Genomic DNA, 20435 nt, shown 5'->3' on the forward strand with positions numbered 1-20435 from the left:
GCCAATTTGCTGATGGAGCCAGGACTAGACTGTGGGTCTCCCTATTCTCAGTTCAATTGCTTTCCACCTGCCCCTTGAGTAGGGCATGACCAAAGGCAATTAGCCTGGCACCTAAGAGGTCAGAGCCTGTGATTGTGGGGATTGTGAGCATTAGTTGGGCCAACCTCCTACTGTCACAAGAACCCCTTCTACATCACCCCCACCAATTGCTTCTCCAGCTTTGGTTTGAGTCCAGCCTTCCTGGAATTAGACCCCCTAGTCTCCCTGAGGCTTCTGCTTGTCTGTTCCAGTGTTTCCGACACAACACAGTGTCTATCTAGGTGTCAGCCCTTCAGCTGCCAGAAGACAGGGTTCTGTCCTCTCAGGAACGCAACCCCAGGATCCTTGACCTCTCTTTTTGTAGTCCCTTCCCAAGAAGGTACCTACTAGTCTAGAGCCCTGTGTTCCAGAGAGGGGACCATTAGCACAGAAGGGGCCTCCCTGACTCTGTTATCCTGCTGCTTTTTAAAAAAAAAGTTGTGGTAAAATATGCATAACATAAAATTTGCCACCTTCACCATTTTTAAATGGACAGTTCAGTGGCATTAAGCACATTCACATTGTTGTGCAACCGTCATCATCCATCTCTAAAACTTTCTCATCTTGTCACCCTGAAACTCTGTGCCCATTGAACACAAACTCTCCATTGTTCCCCACCCCTGACATCCTGGGAAACTCTATTCTAGTTTCTGTCTCTGTAAATTTGGCTAATCCAGGAATCTTATACATGGTGAGTCTAGTCCAGAATGCTTGGGACCAGAAATGTTTTGGATTTGGGATTTTTTTTTCCTCCAGATTTTGGAATACTTGCATAGGCCTACTGAGATATTTTGGGGATGGAAGCCAAGTCTATCCATGAAATTCATTTATTTCATATATACCTTATACATGTAGACTGAATTTTATACAACATTTCTGAAAATTTTGTGCTGGAAGCAAAGTTTTACAGCATTTCATCTGTGACCTGTCACATGAGATCAGGCGGTGTACTTTTCCACTCATGGCATTGTGTCAGTATTCAAAAAGTGTTGGATTTTGGAGCATTTCAGATTTTGGATTTCTGTGTTAGGGATACCCTAACTGTATAAGTGGAATCATACAATATTTGTCCTTTTGCATCTAGCTCATTTCACTTAGCATAATGTCTTCAGATTTCATCCATGCTATAGCACGTGTCAGAACTTCGTTCCTTTTTAAGGCTGAGTAGCATCCCATTGTATGGGTACACCACAACTTATTTGATCCATTCTGTTGATAGACATTGAACTGTTTCCACCTTTTAGCTATTGTGATTAATGCTGCTATGAACATGGGTGTACAAATATTTGTTCGAGTCCCTGTTTTCAATTCTTTTGGGCATATACACACAGATTTGCTGGGTCATATATGTAATTTTGAGTAACCACCATACTGTTTTCTGCAGTGGTTGTACCATTTTACATTCCTACCAGCAATGTACAGAGTTCTAATTTCTCCAGATCCTGACCAATACTCGCTATTTTCTGTGTGTGTGTGTGTGGTTTTTTTTTTTTTTTTTTAAACAATAGCCCTCCTAATGAATGTGAAATTATATCCCTAATGATTAGTGATGTTGAGCATCTCTTCATGTGCTTATTGGTTATTTGCATATCTTCTTTGGAGAATAACTATTCATATCCTTCATCCATTTTTAAATTAAGTTGTTTTATCTTTTTATTGTTGAATTGTAGGCCTCTGTTACACATTCTGGGTATTAACCCCCTTTCAGATATATAATTTACAAATATTTTTCTCCCATTAGATGAGTTGTCTTTCTACTCTGTTGATAGTGTCCACTGATGCCCAATAGTTTTAATTTTTATGAAGCCAATTAATCTGTTTTTTCTTTTGTTGCCTATGCTTTTGATGTCATATCTTAAAAATTGCCAAGGTCAGTGTCATGAAGATTTTTCCCCTGTGTTTTCTTCTAAGGGTGTTATAGTTTTAGTTGTTACATTTAGGTCTTTGGTCCATTTTGAGTTAAATTTTGCAGATGATACAAATCAAGGTCCAACTTCATTCTTTTGCATGTGGATATTCAGTTTTCCTAGCACTATTTGTTGAAAAGACTGTCCCTTCCTTATTGAATAGTCTTGGCACCTCTGTTGAAAATTATTTGACCATATATATGATAGTTTATTTCCGGGTTCTCTGTTCTGTTCTCTGGTCTATATGTCTGTCTTTATGATACTACCACACTGGTTTGATTACTGTAGCTTTGTGGTAAGTTTTAAAATCAGGAAGTGTGAGACCTCAAACTTTTGTTCTTTTTCAAGATTATTTTGGCTATTCAGGATCCCTTGATAAGTCACTTCTTTTAATGCATTCAAAATATTCATTAAGTGATTTTAACAGTGACCATAGACCATATTGACTTTCAGTCAAAAAGCTTCTGTTCATGTGGAAGAAAAGAGGAAAATGCCTTCACCCCAACTCCTCAGTTCTTGCCCAAGACTTCAAGGCTCCTAGAGAAACCTCCTGGATTCTCCTGACTCATCCCCATATGAATCAGTAGGAGTGGGCGTCCCAGTCTTGGCTGGCTGCCCTCAACCTGTCAATGGAATGGTTCAGTCAGACATCACACGTGAATAAGCATTTCAGACATACACAGAGCTGGCACAGGGAATTAGCAGCCATCTCTAGGCTTGTCTGACTCTAAGAGTGGGTGTCAGGGGTCCTGGCACCTTCTGGGGCCTATGGAAGGCTGGCAACCACTTTTCCAGCATATCTGCATTTATTATCCCTGGGAACAGAGTCTTGGCTATCAAATTGCTCCAGAAGTGTAGTGAATTTTCCCTCCTGCCATCTGCTTGTTGGCATCCCTTCTATTGCCATGGATGTGTGTGATTCTCTTCCTGGTGGATTTCTTCCACCCTGCCAGGAATGGCTCACCCTCTTGATAACTCAGAACCCAGGAGGCAGAGTAGTTGCATTAACATCTCCACACTGATGGCAGCCCCTGGCTGGAAGCTAAGCACCATCTCCCCTGCCTACAGGTGCAGCATCATCCTTAGCAGCTGCCGTCGGCAATGCCCTCTTGAGCTGCTCTAAGATGCTGAGGCTATGCATAAGGACATAGTCCCTGCCCTCAAGGTGCTCACAGTCCAGTGGAGGACACAGATTTCCATCATACGAAGTGCTCACAAGGAGACTGTAGATCATCATGGCTCAGAGTGCCAGACCTCAAATCATGGAGTCCTGAGTTCAAATCTCACCTCTACCACCTCCTAGCTATATGACTTTGAGACAAAATACTTCTGTAGCCTTGTGTCTTTGTATGCATACATTTTACAAGTAGTATCTTTTAAAAACTCTGAGAAGTAGGGGCTATTATTATCCCCATATTGCACATGGGACAAAGGTCAAGGCAAGCAGCACAGAGTGCCTCCCCACCACCTCTTCTGTTTCTTAGTCTAGAGCTAGCAGCTCCCATTTCTCAACCTGTTTGCTCAGATTGTGTTGGCTCCTGGGTCTGGTAGACAGTGGCTCTGAAAGCTGTTCTCTCCAGCATTCATTAACCCTGAGGAGGTTTCAAGGGCCCCACTGGAAGTGGAACTGAGGCCTGAGGGCAGTATTAGACACCCTGTGCCAATCTGTTCGGAGATTGTGAAGCGGAAACCAGACCACCAACAGCCATTTTTGGGATTCAGGCCCTATCTCATCAAGCCTTCCATGGACCCAGTGGAGCAACTGTTTCTGGAGCCCTGGGGCCTGCCCTATTTGCTAATTGAGTGGCTCCTTGTTCCCAGAGTTCTGTTTCAAGTTGGTGATATAGGAAACTGTGGATCTTCTGTTGAAACATGTGCCAGGGCCAGAGGAACTGTCAAAGCCCCTTGCCCCTCACCTCCTCTCTTTTACCCTCCTCTTTTTTGCATGTCACCCTGACCCCACTGGATGGGAAGTCTCAGCCTCTCTGGATGGCATTACCTACTTCCTCTGCCTCAGGTGTCCCCTTCCTCTCTAAACTCTGCGAGGAAATTCTGTGCCACACACTCCTGTGCAGTGATTCTGCAATCAGGGATATGTAAGGAATCTCATGGGCAGGGAAGAGGACCTTCTCAACCTAATCCCTGTGGTTCACATGTGCTCTCGCAGAATCACCACCAAGATGAGCCACCAAGACTGATGGTGGTGGGAGCGGTGTAGCTGTCAGGTATTATGAGATGTATACGTTGCCATGAAATACCATATTTCAGGGCTCTAACTACCTAATATGTATCTCTCGGGTTTCTCCAGTGAAGCTCAGATTTCTCTGAGGGTAACACTGTGGTCTCCTCCTACCTACCTGGTGATGGCTTTTACTCACAGTTGCTACCTTGGCCACTGGGACTTAGGGACTTGTATGAATGTTGGGAAGGAACAGGTTGTGTGCATATGTGGTAACAGGAGGTCGTGTATAGACACACCTGGTTATCAAGACAAGCCACAGAGATAGGTGGAAAGAGCTTTCCAAAGGGGCAGAGACCTGAGTCCTAGCCTCACACTTTGGTAATTATGTGACTCTGGGCAAGTTGCTCATCCTCTCTGGGTCTCTGTTTCCTCATCTTCTTACTAGGTTGCATGAGATGTTCTCTGAGGTCCCTGTAGCACTTGCTTTCTCTGGCAGTGTGTTAGCTAAGAACCTTCTTTCTTGCTTGCCTCCAGGTGTCTCCCACCCACTGATTTCATACCCCCCCATACCCACTTTGATGTTGTCCCTTTTGGTGAGACATTCACAGGGCACAGTGCCCAGGTGCAAGTCATAAGCTCACTGCAGAGTTACCCAGTCTGAGAATGCAGGGCTACTCAGTCCTCTCTGACTTCAGGGAAGCTCAGGGCACATCCCTGCCTTCTCTATGGGGCAGTATTGAAGGATGAGGTTGGGCGAGACATCTGAGTTAGGCAAGGCCTGATAAGATGGCGTGTGCTCTCCAGGTAGATTTGGGATGACCTCATGTTGGGTCTTGAAGGAGCTTGGGCTGGGGGACTGTCACCCGGTAGGGAAGCATGAGCAAAATCTGTTTAAGGCAGATCCTGCTTGGCCTTCTCACCGCCAATATGATGTCATTTCCTGCCTTCTGGCCAAGTAATTACCCACAGCCCAGTGCCAACCCACAAACCCTCTCACTTTGAAAAGCACTGAGATGATCATGTGGCTTAGATTAATACTGAGCCCACACCACACTGCTTGGGGAAGGCTCCACCAACTTGGCCATGAGACAGGCCTCTGAAGCCAAGAGCTGCGTTGCAGCTGGCCTGGGGGCTGCTCACACCCCAGGACTGTCAGAACCCAGCACAACAGTTCAGAAATGCTTCAGACTCAGGTCTTGGCAGAAGCAGAGAGGCCCCTTGCATTTAGAGGGCCCAGTGTGAAGGCAGGTCCTGATCCCACACCTGCTCTTGGCTGGGACTTGTTCTCTAGGTTTTGGGAAGGACAAGCCACCATCTAGGGGGCATGTAATCTTCTTGGGTAGATTAATAACAAATATGGTTGCAACCAGTTTTGTTGTGTACTTCAAAGAGAAGAGAGGCTGACGATTACATGAAAGAGAACCCATAAGAAGAAACAACAACTTGGGCAGGTGGGCTGGGCTCATGCAGGTGGTGGGAGGGGTGAATGACATTTACATCTGGACTCCCAGTCTGGAGCAAATGAATTTCCTTCTTTTCTTTTCTTTTCCTTTCTTTCTTTCTTTTTTTTTTTTTCTTATGCCCAGTGAGAAAACTAGAGCTGGGGGCTGAAAGCTGCACAGCACTTGGGAATGGGTAGAAATGGAATTGTGTTTGTTTTCAGCATAATCACTGTTTCCATTCCTGGCTGTTTCATCAGGTAAATGGGTTATAGTTTTATTCCAGCCCATGCAGTGCCACACAATGATTATCACACAGCTCCAGATGTGTACCCAGTCTTGACATGACCACGTTGGGCATGGTGCCCAGGGTGCATTTGAGGGGAGAATGGGATAAGAAAGGGATTTTGATTAACGTATTAGGGGCATGTGCAAATTGTACTGCCCTGCAGAGGATCATGGACCTGCCAGAGGACTGCATAGTGCAAAAGCAAATGCAAAATGAAAGCACCCTGCATGATTGGAGCATAAAACACCCATCACAAAGGCTCTGTCAAGAAACCAGAAGCCCTGACTTATTCCCAGATTCTATAGGATATTACCATAGAGTAATTAAATCATCAATCTTTTTTTTTTTTTTTTTTTTTTTTTGAGACAGAGTCTCGTCCTGTTGCCCAGGCTGGAGTGCAGTGGCGCAATCTCCGCTCACTGCGAGCTCCACCACCTCCTGGGTTCACGCCATTCTTCTGCCTCAGCCTCCCAAGAAGCTGGGACTACAGGTGCCCACTACCATGCCTGGCTAATTGTTTTGTATTTTTAGTAGAGACGGGATTTCACCGTGTTATCTAGGATGGTCTTGATCTCCTGACCTCATGATCCGCCCACCTTGGCCTCCCAAAGCGCTAGGATTACAGGCGTGAGCCACCGCGCCTCGCCTAAATCATCAATGTTAAAGTAACTCTCTGGGTCAGAAAGCACATGGGACTATACATCCTGAGTTCTGGTTCTGGCTTTGCCACCCAATAGCAATGAGACCTGGGGCAGATCTCAGTTCCCCTCCCATCCTCAGTTTCTTCCTCTGTAGAGTGCCTGGGCTAGGGGGTCTCTTGGAGTCTTTTCAGGGCACTAGAGTGTCCACCTTCATAACCAAAGAGAGATGGAGAGGTCCAAGGCCAGCTGTCTTTCACGGGGGCAAAAGGAGATTGGCCTTTGGTGGCTTCCTTTCTGCTGTGGATCTTTCTCCCCTATTTCATCCCCCTATACTTCCCATCTTCAAGATAGTCCCCCACCATGGGCTCGGTCTCTGGACTCCCCTTCTCCATGGTCAAAAGCTAGCTCTGCCATTTTGCCATTTATGCTAGCATGAGCAGATGCTTTAAGCTCTGTGCCTCCAGTTTCTCATCTGTAAAATGGAGATAACATTAATTTCTACCTGATAAGGTTAACTGGGGAAATGAGCACACAGGACTTAGTGCAGAGGCACAGAGTCAATGCTCAGTAAATGACACAGTAGCGTGGTGCTTGTCCTTGTGGTTAAGCTCCTGATGTTTCCTTTTCTTCTTCCCCCACATCCAGGCTTTTTCTGATTCTGAGATGCACAGGCTTAAGATTCAAACCTCTCAGAGAGGACTCCAGAGATACTCAGTGCCCGGTTCCCCTCTGGAATCTAGGCAGGTTCAAGCAGACAACTGGGAAGAGACTCATGACCTTGACTGCAGTTAAAGCCAGGAGGGAGAGCCTCTTTTTCTGATGCTTTGCCATTTTCCTTCACGGAGCATTACACATTCTCTAGGGCTCTCTGAGCCTATTTGCTGTGGGTGCTGCTTGGGGATCATTGTTCCTTTGAACTCCATGGAGGAATTTCCAGACAGGGGCAAGGGCTCAAGGGTAGGGAGGGCTGAGCCAGCCCTGCAGCACTTTCCTCCACTGAAGCTCACAGCAGCTCCCCACCCACCCCATCTGCTCCCACCTAGCACTGCAGAAAATCATCTCCGGAAAGAGTGGGAAGAAGAGAACCACTCTGAGTGAGGCCCCAGTGTGGCATATCAGAGAATTTAAGGACCAAAAGGGACTTTATCTACTCTTCCTCCATTTCAGAGGAGAAAATGGAAGCCCAAGGAAATTAAGCTGCTTGCTCTTGGTCACACAGCATAACTGTAGGGCAGAGCTGCAGTCTTGGGCTTTTGGTGCCAGCTCATACTACTGTCATTCCTCCTGTTAAGTACATTCATTCAGTGATTCAATGGGCATTTTGCAGGGGAGCCTTCCATGCACCAGAGCCCGCGCTCAGGGTGAATACATGCAGGCCCTTCTCTCTGGGAGCTCAGAGTCTAGAGGGGAGAGAATCAAGCCAATAAACAATCACAGTGCACAGGGATAGAATATTCTAAGTGGGGTATGGCCCAGGACAATGGGAGCATAGGGGAAGAAGGAATCAGGAGGGATTTATAGAGGAGTTGATGCTCAAACTGAGACTTCATGGGTGAGGAGTTTTCTAGGATTTTAAATGAAATGAGGGTACTTGGGCAAAAGAGCTTTGGTGGCCCAGTGTCACTCACACAGCTGGGAAGGGATCCTCCACCTCATATTTTCACTGTGGCCTCCACCCTCCCAGAACCACCACCAGCCACATTCTTCTTCAATCCAGCAGCCAGAACATTTGGAGAATGCATGGCGTTGTGTATTTGCTTCAAACTTGGTTATTTTGGTCTTTAAATAGGTGTTTAAAATAGCCTTTTTTTTTCTGTTTGTAGAACTAGCACTTTTTCCATGTTGCATTTTGTATACATGAAAATCTGAACTGATGACACAGACACTGTCTTGGCCCGGATCCAGCTGTCAGTGTCCAATCCAGCACCAATGGCTTCCTGCTGAAACCCTCCCTTGAGCTGCCAGTGTGAGCCCAGCAAGAGTCAGAGAAAGGGTTCCCACCTGTCTGGGGTTGGGTCTCTGCTGGTGGCCTTCGTGTCTATTCTCTCTCATTGGCCATCCAGTTCTCAATCTTCCCTCCAGCCTCACTGCCACTAAGACTGGCTCAAGGCATTTGTGTGACAAAGCCAGCTTGAGGGTATAATAAATTGGCAGGAACTTTCAACGGTTTCTTCTGAAATACAGAGGACATGACCTACTGAAGTATTGACATTAGGTGACTTCAGTTTTCAATCACAGAAAAAATATGGCCATTGTAAAAATTCAAAAGTACAAATAAGCAACAGAAGAATAATAAAATCGTCCATAATCCAGTCACTCAAAGATGATAATAGCTGATTTTTATCCGGCACTTACTCAAAAAACTGTTAATCTAATCTATCCATCCACCTATCTATCTAAACATCCATTTAATTTTCACAGTGCTGCGAGGGAGGTTTATTGTTATCCCCAACTTACAGATGAAGAAAACTGAGGAAGGGAGAGGTGAAATCATTTATAAGGATGGAGCTAGGAGCAAATCCAGAGACTTGAACTTAAGTACTGAGTACAAATGCCTTGGAGACATCACTGTTAACATTTTGGTGAATTTCCTTCCCATTCTTTAAATCTTTGTTTATGAACATATTAAACCCTACATATTAAAATGGTATTGCATTATACTCAATTTTATAACCATGTTGTTTCACTTAATACTACATTATAGACTCAAATCATCTTCTGATATTTTATTTTATATTTATTTATTTTTTGAGACAGAGTCTCACTCTGTTGCCCAGGCTGGAGTGCAGTAGCATGATATTGACTCACTGCAACCTCTGCCTCCTGGGTTCAGGTGATTCTCCTGCCTCAGCCTCCTGAGTAGCTGGGATTACAGGCATGCACCACCACACCTGGCTAATTTTTGTATTTTTATTAGAGACAGGGTTTTACCATGTTGGCTGGGCTGATTTCAAGCTTCTGACCTCAAGTGATCTGCCCACCTTGGCCTCCCAAACTGTTGGGATTACAGGTGTGAGCCACTGTGCCCGGCCCATCTTCTGTTATTTTAAGTGGCTGCATAGAAGTCCATGAATGGGAGAATATAATATTTCACTCCCCCCAATCTCCCATTTTGGATATTTTTAGGTTGATCTCAATTTTTTGTCAGTATTAACGATGCTGTGATAGACATCCTTATAGGTGATCAATTAATATAACTACTCCCTCAGTATAAACTAATGCATAGTGCTTGAATGGTTGGTTCAAGGGATTTGCAGAATGTTAAGACTTTTGACATATGTCACTCACCTGCCCTCCAGGAAGGTTGGGTGACATTCCAGTAGTATATGAAAAGTGATGGTGTTCTGGCGCTCTGGGAAGATAATACTAGCAGTCTACTAGAGTCTGGGTTGGAAAGGGAAGTAATGGAGCCAAGGTTACAGAAATGTGCAGGTGGATGGGAGGAGTCTTCCGTAGAGAGGCAGGAAAGGAAGCAAAGGAGGATGAGTGACTGCAGGGCAGGTAGAAATAGCTCTTCAGGACTGGGCAGTGGCTGGAAAAGGAACCAGCAGGATAAGCTAAAAGAGTGGAGGCTGATCTACTCCCTCCTATGTTTCACACCTGATAGTATCAGAGTTACATTGAACAGTTCCCTAGAAAAATGTACCAGCTGTATATTTACTTGAGGGGAATGAATGGTATAGGGCCAGCTTGTCCAACCCACCACCCACAGGCTGCATGTGGCCCAGGACAGCTTTGAATATGGCCCAACAAAGATTCATAAACTTTCTTAAAACATGAGATTTTTTAGCAATTTTTTTTTTTTTTTTAGCTCATCAGCTATCATTAGTGTTAATGTATTTTGTGTGTGGCCCAAGGGAATTCTCCTTCCAATGTGGCCCCAGGGAAGCCAAAAGACTGGATGCCACTGCTGTAGAATATTATTTCTTGATTTCTGCCCATGAGCAACTTTTAAGGACCAAGTGATGTTTTCATGTCAGTGCATAACTAGGCTTGGCTGAGGTCAAATGCACAGACTGTATTTGAGCACGTTAGTTGTTAAAGGAACACAGCATGACCAGGAGTGGGGCAATGTGGGTTTGGGAGGTGGGAACTTTTGAGAGAACCTGAGGTTTGAACCTGAAGTTTGAGAGAACCTGAGGTTTGAAAGCTGGCAGGCTGGGGGCAATGACAGCCAAGAGGGAACTTTCTTGTCTAGATGCCCCGAGTCCAAATCTAGGCTGTACCCTTTCTAATTGTGTGAATACCATCAAGCTTCTTAAGCTTCTGCTTCCATTGCCTCATTATTAAAAGTGGTGACGCTAGTAGCCATAGGGTCCATCACTGTGAGGATTAAACGATGTGGTAGAAGTGACTGGCTCATTGCAATTTCTCGGAGCAACAGAGGTGCTTATGATTTTGGTAAGGAGTGTGTCTGCAAGGAATGCATGGTGGAGGGTGTTCTAAGGAGAAAAGTTCCAGTTTTATTTGTAAGACAGTGAGAGGGAGAAAAGACTAAGGAAGGAAGTTACAGGAGGAAAGCAAAGGAAGAGAGCCTGTCATCCATCGTCCCAGTGCCTTGTGTGTGGTCCCAGGAGCAGAGAGCATCTCGCAGAGGCCATGGAAGAGTTGGTACAAAGTGATGGTGGGAGGGTGGATTGGAGGTAATGGAGGTGGAAGACTCTGGAGAATGAGGAAGAGACAGTAGATGAGAGCCTGGCTGAGAGGCAATGGGTCTCCAGGCCTGACAAAGGAAGAGGAAACCTTTTTGGGGTAGCATGGGAGAAAGAACTGGAGTCCACACTCCTGGGAGGGAATCCATTGGTCGGTGGCCATGAGCCAGCTTCTGGCACATGGCATTGCCCCCCTGCCCATCCTTGGGTTCTGCGGACCAACCCCTCCCCACATCTGTGTGGGCTTGAGTAGTGAGGGGGCCTTCCCTGGCTGGGAGAGAACATTCCCCCTCATCTCCCACCCCCAGGGCAGCCCCCGCTGAATCTCTCTCTTGCCATTTTCATCTCCTCCTACGCAGCGCCTGTGATATCTCACTTCTAGCATCTTGGCTCTCAGTGAGCGGAAGTGAGGGGTGTCAGGGTGTGAGCCATTGCAGATTCACTTGCGGGTGGGGTAAAATCAGGCCCAATCATCCTCCTTCCAACCCCCTCCTCACCCTCACCTGCTAAAATAGCTAAAGCCACGTTCTATTTAAACAGGATCTGTGGATGGGCGAAAGGAAAGGAAAAGAAACTCCACCAGTTCATTCATGATTCTCTGCTTCCTAAGAAAGCCTGGACCACGTGAGCTTCCCTGAGGCTCAGATTGCACCAGTGCAATCTGATGAGATGCGGGCTTAGTTACAGGGCATATGCTTGACTTCTGTGGTCAGGAATGTGGCAAGCAGCCCCACCAGGCTCCACTGTGCATGCAGCACTGGATTTGGGGGCCCGGCCCCCTCATGGCTCTGCCTCTCCACATGGCCTGGGGTAGCTCTCTGGAGATGTGTTCTGTCGCTGCTGTGTGCTGACTGTTCCAGACAGAGCACTGTGGGGGTGGCTGGTGCACCAGGCGCAGGCAGGCAGCTTGGGCCTGCCAGTGTCTGCCTTTTCTGGAAGCCCACACAGGCAGCTTCCGGCCAGCCGGCAAGGGACGGATTTCCTGTTTAGAGGCAGCAGCCTTGTGTCCCTGCCACAGGGCCTGCAGAGGAAAAACAGTGTACATCGGGGCATGTATATCCACTGAGCAGGGCAAAGGGGGCACAGACAACCTTCTGTTGTGGCCTTGTGTGGGCACTCTATCTTTAGGCTGCAGCTAATCCCACCTGCACAGGACCCCAGCTCAATTCTGGTTGGCTTTGGAAGGTACCATGTGTTTAGCTTAATCCCTGGTCTACAACCCTCCCGGTATATTCTTCAGATCAATGCTCAAATTAGTTTGACTTCCATGAGCTCATGTTGACCTTTAGTGGAAGGAGGTGACTACCTGAAAGGTAGGGTTACTGGGCTCAGATGTGCAGGTCACACACTGCACAAGTGCGACTATGTAAGGAGACACAATTCACATCAGAGACCTTGTAGATTTGTGTGTTTATTATGAGAGTTATCCAACAGATGGCAGTAAAGTGTCTTGAGAAAGGGGTTCTTTTTGCCTAATTTGCACAAATGCCCCGCATAGGCTGATGGTAGCCCTGCTAAAAGGCCAGAGAGAAATCAAATCTAGGGACAATTGAACAACAGATAATACACTAAATGGGTAAATCACAGGCCAGCTCTAGAGCTGGCTTGGGTGACGATTTCCATAATCCATCAATAAGCCCCGTCTCTCCCAAGCTTGATCAGGAAGAGGGATGCTAGCCTCTCCTCCAACTTGGCCTTCACATCTCTTTCCATTTCTGCTCCTTACTCAATCTCAATCAGGCTATGAACAAAATGCTTAAGACTAAGGTTGCAGAAGTGGTGCTGCCCTCTGTCCCCACCTTTAGGAAACCCTAGACCAGGCCGCCGCCTCTATCAGTGGACTGCCAGGCTCAGCCCAGCCACATGGCATTGTAGGGGCAGGGAAAGTTGGCTCTGCTCATTCACAATGGGCATAGGACATGCTCTGCTGCAACAGAGAGAGGGCACTCCTTCCCCAGTCTTCAGAGCCTTGAGATGCTCAGCTAATGGTCTGGATATGCTGCCATTATCCTATAGCCAGCAGCTGACCACCCTGGTCCAGGCAGCTTTGCTCCCATTCCAGGCCACAGAGAGCAGATCTGCCCACCACCCCCTGCCTAGAGACAGGCAGAACAGTGCCTGAGAGTTAAAGACATATCCTAACTCTCATGGGTGGCCCAATCCCAGCCTGCCACCTGTTTTTGTGTTGACCCCAAGCTAAGAATGGTTTCTATGTTTTTTAAACAGTTGAAAAGAATTTTTTTAAAAATTAATATTTTGGGGAACATAAAAATTATATGAAATTCACATGGCAGTGTCCATAAATAAAGTCTTACTAGAACATGGCCACATACCATTTGTTTATGTAATATTGTCTATTGTTGCTTTCGTGCCACAACAGCAGAGTTGAACAGTTGATGTGACAGAGACCGAATGGCCTGCAAATCCTAAAATATTTCCTATCTGGTGCTTTACAGAAAAAGTTTGCCGACCCTGGCGTAGGACCTGGGAGGCCTGAGGTATCCTGGGAAGAGCCCTGGATTCAAAGACCAGAGACCTTGCTTTGAGCCCTTCTTGCATCATTTAGCAACTACCTGTCCTGGGGCGAGCCACCTTGCCCTCTAGCTTCAGTTTTCTTATCTGTAAATGAGAATGTCAACAGCACCTGCTCTGCCTGTCACATGCAGTCATTGTTTGGGTCAAATGACATCTAGGATATGCAAGTGGCTTGTTAGCTGCAAATGCCTTTGTGAATATTTAGTATTATTTGCCCTTGGAAGATGAATCCACCATGTCATTTTCAGAGATGAAAGGTGACCTTTTGGCTCACATGGGAATTCTTTCTTATCATCATCTTTCTCCCTATTTCCCCGCTTCCTGCTGGCCTTTGGGCAGGAATTTTCTTTTTTTAACCGGTCTTTCACCTTTCTCTCTGGTCAGTGCCCAGTTGCCAGGGCAGCAGCCCTATCTCATATGTGGGCATTTTGTTCTCACAGATTACAAGATCCAAGGGGTGAGCTGAACAAGCAAAAACCCGCTTGAGACCAGAACAGCAAGTCTGCACTCACTGAAATTCTAGTCACAGGAAATTGGGGAGCACTTGTCTGACTGTTAGGAAGGCTCGATGCCCTGAGCTGACATTTGCCAACAGTGAGAGAATGGAGCCCTACTTTTACTCAGCTTTGCTCTCTCATTGGCAGATACACCTAAGCACAGGTCAGGACTGGCATTGGGCCCTGGGCCTTGTTTTGGAAAATGGCAAAGTAGATAGTCTGGGGTTCTGCCTGAAGAGGGAATATGAAATAAAGGAGGTAGAAAAGTGATGTAATAAACCTCAGTGTCCATGTATGGAGCCTTCTAAAAAATGGTTTCATGAGGTACATCTATCCATCCCTGCTGCAGCTCTTTCTTCTCACTCAGTGTGATTGGCAGTCACCTGTCACACAGGGATCCTATTCTGCACCCAGCCAATCGCATATGGACTCAGGGCCCCATCTGCCGTAGAAAGTTCTGCAGAGGCTAGAGGGCAGTCTTTTTGTTCTAGAATCAGCTTCCTCCTGACCTCTCTCCACCTGACTTCCTGATATCTTGGCTTGGGTCCCTTGTCCACCTCAGCTGGAAAGGCCTAGAAGCTCCTTTCCACCTCAGCCCTGGTCTCCTGATCTCTGACTCTTGGTCTGTCTCCCCACATTGCCTCGCTTTGGGTTCGTGGTCTGCTTCTCCAGACTTTCCCAGAGCATAGATGCTGTGTGTTCCCAAAGTCCTATGTGGGTTTGTGCTGCCCAGGTCTCACTTTTCCTGATTTGGGGTGCTTCCCCTATCTTCTGAGATTTCTCCTTGATCTCTTGGCTTCCCTCCAGAGTCTGTCGTTCCTGGTCCAGTGTCAGGGAATTTCAGATTAAAAAGGAACTTTAGCGTTTCCACATCCTCTCACCTATGGCATTTTCTGTGCAGCATCCCTGGCAGGTGACTCTCCACCAATGTGCTTGGCACATGCTGTCAGGTGTCTCTAGGGAGGGAAAACTCCCTCCCTCATCCAAGGGCATCCATTCCTTTGTTGAATAGCCTTAGATACTACAAAATCTTTCCTTTGGTGAGCGAAAATCTGCTTTATAACTCAACTCGCTAATTAGAATTCTGCCTTCTGGAATGATTCAGAATATTGGTGACTCCTTTGATAAATGCTTCCCAGCCCCTCTCATCCTTTCTCCTGCTTCACTGTGTGCAGTTTCCCCTGGAGCCCTGCTGCCCCTTCCAATGGACTGATGCTCAGTGGCGACCTTCAGAACCTTCCCCGGCCCCCACCCTCCCTGGGTTCACCAGCCAAGGGGCCCTGGGCATCTTGCCACCCTGAAGAGGGGTCTCGCCTCTGTGTGAAGTGAGCCCTGGACTGGAGTTGGGAAAGGTTGTGAGCCAGAATGAATGTTCTCACCGGTGTTGCCAGCCAGGGAGGAGAGAACCAAGCCTAGGGAGCAGCCTCTGGAATATGGAAGATGGTAACAGCAGAATTAGCTAGCCATGGCCGAGGCCTCCCTGGTCCTTACAAACTGCATGACTCAGAAGCTCTGGGAGGGAAACCTGGAATCTGCCCATTGAACACCTGCCAGGTGTTACTGCCAGGTAACCTGAGTGTGGCCCAAGTTTCAAGCTGCTCACCTCAGAGTTCCCTGGACCTGGCCTCTTCCCAAACCTCTGGTTCTGGCTGCGGTCTCAGAGGATCTTCACTGTAAAGCAAGAGGTGTGGGAGTCTGAGAGTGGTTGCTCCTCCTGGAGCTCTCAGTTAGGGACAAGGATTGCAGGATTCTTTCCTACCCCATTGATGGGTTTCCCTAAGTGAGGATTGAGGAGAGAAAGGGAGGGCACCAGCTGCTGCTGCCTCAATGTTCTCACCAGGTCAAGGACAACTTTCAGGGGCTGTGTGCGGGCTGTCCTCTGCGGGGCTCCTGCAGGATCCTGCACTGTGTCATCTCTAGAAGGGATGAAATTAAGTTTTCTCCTCATCTCTCCAACCTCAGTCCTTTGCCCTGAGCAACTTCCTGGGAACTTTGAATTTTAGGAAATTTGATTCAATTTACTTAAACGTACTTAATGAGACTGTAATGTACATGCCCAGCACTGTGCTAGGGTATGTGGGAGAGATTATCTAGGAGAAGGAAGTCCTGCTCCCAGCCCTCCTATAAATACTTGAAATTCGAAGGCTTACCTGCAGGAAGTAGCAAACACCACAAGACAGTAAATGGCAAAACTCAAAAATCATTGTCACAGGTAACATAGCAGAGCTGAGGAATACAGAAGAGAAAAACTTCTATGGGCTAGGGACAGGGCTCAGAGAAGGCACTAGGGAACAGGTGGGCAGAGGGGCTGGGACTCTGAACCTTGATTAGAACAGCTCTAGTTTTTACCAGCTTCAGGTATTGGGCAAAAGACACCTATAAAAAGGGATTCTGCTACATAAAAAATAGGAAGCCACTGTAGGAAGGGAAAAGGGGAGGGGGCGTGGTCTCAGCCCTTGGAATTGTTGGCACCCGGTGAAAAGCTGGAGGAGTCCCCTTCCCTTGACCACACATACCAACCCCTGAGCTTTACTCCTCACTCTAAGGCAGGCTGCAGCTGGGGAGACCTGGGCAGGTCTCATCATGTTGTCAAGTTTACTCTGAGCCTCGTCTCCCATCAAGGCTGTGGCTGAGGCTGAAGCTAAGGTATTTGGAGGTTACAGGGAATTAAGTTTTGTTCAATGAATGGAGCAAAGATACGGGAAGCAGATACAGGTCTTTCAAAGAGCCCTAAGCATACCAGCCACTATTGGTGCCTCTTGTCTTTGCATTGGTTATGGCCTTGACAATTTACATATAAATTTGATTTTCATCTGCAGAATCCAGTTTTCCCAGTGAATTTCTATGCTGTGGTATAATGTGGAAAACGAATTTGGAAAGGTAGAGGAGATACAGAGGGCCTAGTTAGAGACATTTCAACAGTTCAGGGGAGAGATGGTGAGAGTTGGTTCAGGGTGGCACCTTGGGTCTGGGCTGATCCCTGTGTTTCAAGTCAACATATTAGTAGAAAAAAACAGAAGGTCTTCTCTGCCTCTGATTTATTCATCACATACAGTAGTGGTCATACATCCAATGACCATGTGGAACTAATGTTGAGTGATTTGTTTTTTGCTCTGTTATTGACAGTAATGATGACAATTATGTAAGGACCGTTTGGAACCAATGTGGACTGACTTGTTTTTTTGCTCTGTTATTGACAGTAATGGTGACAATTTATGCATTGCTGGGGGTAAGTGTAGATGGTGTGATAGCTATTTGGGGCCTCTATTCTCTTCTCAGGATCCTGATGAGCTAAGGTTTTCCTCTCTCCTTGTTCCTAGGTAATAAGTATGAAGTCAAGGTGTACACTGGTGATATAATTGGTGCAGGGACAGATGCTGATGTCTTCATCAATATTTTTGGAGAGTATGGAGACACAGGTAATGGTTTGAATTCTTTTTTTTGCAAGCCAAGCCCAGGACTGTTTTGTAGATGGGGTTCTTCCCACAATCCTGGCAGAGGAAGGCAGCTTGAGCTCCCCTTTGGGCTCCTCTGTTGAGCATCTCTCTTCTTGTGATGTGGCTTGGAATGACCTGTCCTGGGCAGCAGGGTGTTCAGTTTGTGTTATAAAGTTTATGTATGTGATGGGTTTTCCGATTACAGTACGGCTGGTTTGTGGGTTGATTGCAATTGTCCTGCATCTCAGACCATGGACACTCCCAAGCTTCACATCTCTAGGAAACTCATTCTCACTTACTCTATCCTCTAAGCTCCATGCCAATCTTGAATTATACTTTGGGATGTTGCTGGCTGTGGCCTGATTCAATGCAGTGGTTTGGGGCAGAACAGAATGAGGCTGGGAAAAGAATTTGAGTTGGCCTCACAGGGAAAGCAAGAACTGAGAACTCAGACACAGCTGTAGGTGTTGAGAGGAAGTTCAGGTCAGAAGAAGGAGACAGGTGGTTCTCTTCTGCTTCTGCCAATTTAGCAGAATTACATAGGAGTTGGAAAAGCTACAAAGACATGTGAATTTTGTAACAATATACTAAAGAATTCAAAATGCATTGCTGAGCTTATAAGGAAAAAATAAAGAGAAATCTCCAGGTGCCAGTGCTAGAATTGAAGAGGGAATTCAAAACCAAAGTGTTAACTATGAATAGATGTGGTGGCTCCTGGAAGGAGAGAGCTTTCATGCTCAACAGTCTAGAGGATGAGCTTTCATACCCATGTGGGGTCAGGAAATGAGACCTTGGCCCTGCATGAGTCAAGAGATTTGAAATTAAAACTGAATATAAAGCCAGAAACCCTGATGGTTCAGAGGAGCATCTTTAGTGAAAAAATAGACCAGGAAAAAATTTGCTCATCAGTACAGTAAACGTTTCTTGGCAAGAGCTCTAAATTAAAAAAAAAAAAAAATGCTGAGAAATGGATACCTTAGGCCTGCTCTGCACGTGGGCTTGAGGTCTGATTTTACACTACAAGTGTGATTTGGGAGCCCCTCTCCCTCAAGTACAGAAAATTGATTTCCTGCCATTAATACCTTTCATATTTGGCAAAAGCATTTGCAAGACTGCCTGAAATTTCTGCAGATAAAATACTGAAGATGTGTTCACTTTCCAAAACTACAAAACACTCAAGTATATAATTCATCATAACTAAGCATTAATCAACACAACACACAATAAGATTAAATCCTCAAGAATTTCAGATAATTAGATACATTGTGGTGAAACTAAAGACAAAGGGAAATATTTTTAAAGGAAGCAGATTTGGCAGATTACTTTCTATAAAAACAATAATTAGATTGATAGCAAATTCCTATCAGCAACCTATGTAGGTCATAAGTACGTGGAATAGTATCTTCACTATTCTAAGCAATGATATATATCATCCTATAATTCTATACCAGCTAGGTTATCATTCCAGAGTGAGGGCTACATTAGCAAATTTCCATGCAAACAAAGACAAATAGAGTTTACCATTCATATGCTTAAACAACCACTAAAGGATATACTTCGAGAAAAAGGAAATTGTATGCAGAAGAAAGGAATGAGATACAAGAAACAAAGGTGAGCAAAAATGGATAACTATGTAATGAATCTAAGCAAGCCTTGACTATACAAAACAATAATGATGACTAACATCAGTGCATGAGGAAATGTGAACCCCAAACAATTAAAATCAATAAAATTTGAGAAGGAAAGTGGATGATGAGAGTTAAAACATAGCAAGGGTCTTGGCCCTTGCTGATCTCTCCATTCCCAGGAGAGTAGGGATAATGATTAACTGTAGATTTTAATAAGTATACATATCAAAATTGTAAAAGTAATCACCCAAAAACAGAAATGTATAATTTGAAAACCAAAGGAAGAAATAAAAGGGAATAAATAATCAATCCGATACAAGGAAGGAAATGAAGAAAGGGAAGCAAAGAAAAAACATGGCTAATAGCAAAAAGTGAAACAAATGTATTAATAAATAGAACAAAGTCATCATTTAAAAGATGGATATTCTGTTGGATGAAAATTCTAAAATCCAGCTTAAATACGGTATATGATACAGAAAGTCTGAGAATAAATGGGATGAAATAAAATATACCAGGAAAACATTAACAAACAGCAAAGATTCTGGCATAGCTAATTAATATCTGTCAAATGAAACCTTAAGGCAAACAACTTTGTTTAAATAAAAATATATTAGACAATGACAAAAGGAATAACGACAAAAAGAATGATACAATAATTTTGAACTTGTGTAAATTTAAGGACATATTCCCAAAATTTATGAAGCAAAAATTAACAAAATTCTTGGAGGAATTTAGCAAATACAGAATCATAGTGGGAGATTTTAATACAATACTCTCAATAATGGATAGGCCAAATGCATACAAATTTAGTATGAGTGGAAAAGACTTTAACTACACAGTTAATAAGCTTGATCTAAAGGGAGTATATAGATTACTGCATCTAACTGGTAGAGAATACACATTCTTATCAAGCATATAATGACCATATACAAAATCACAAAGCAAGCCTTAACTTAAATGAATTAATAGTATAGAGACAACATTCTTTGATCATAAGGCAATAAAATCAGAAGAAATATCCACATCTCACCCAATTTAAAAATTAAAAAGCATATTTCTAAGTAATTAAATAATAAATTATAATGTGAATAATCTGATAGCACATGTTGTATCAACACCACCACTACCACCACCACCACCACCACCCAGA

At 45.1% G+C, this 20435-nt stretch overlaps 1 protein-coding gene across 1 annotated transcript in view; it reads left to right on the forward strand.

The window, feature by feature from the left end:
• The window catches only part of LOXHD1 (lipoxygenase homology PLAT domains 1), a 181899-nt gene that overhangs the window by 22295 nt on the left and 139169 nt on the right, over positions 1-20435 (forward strand). Inside the window, exon 5 of the mRNA XM_007974137.3 lies at positions 17541-17639. Within this exon, the coding sequence (XP_007972328.3) occupies positions 17541-17639 (99 nt within the window). The remainder of the gene's footprint in view (positions 1-17540; positions 17640-20435) is intronic.

The sequence above is a fragment of the Chlorocebus sabaeus genome, chromosome 18, assembly GCF_047675955.1.
Source record: "Chlorocebus sabaeus isolate Y175 chromosome 18, mChlSab1.0.hap1, whole genome shotgun sequence".
Lineage (NCBI taxonomy): Eukaryota > Metazoa > Chordata > Mammalia > Primates > Cercopithecidae > Chlorocebus > Chlorocebus sabaeus.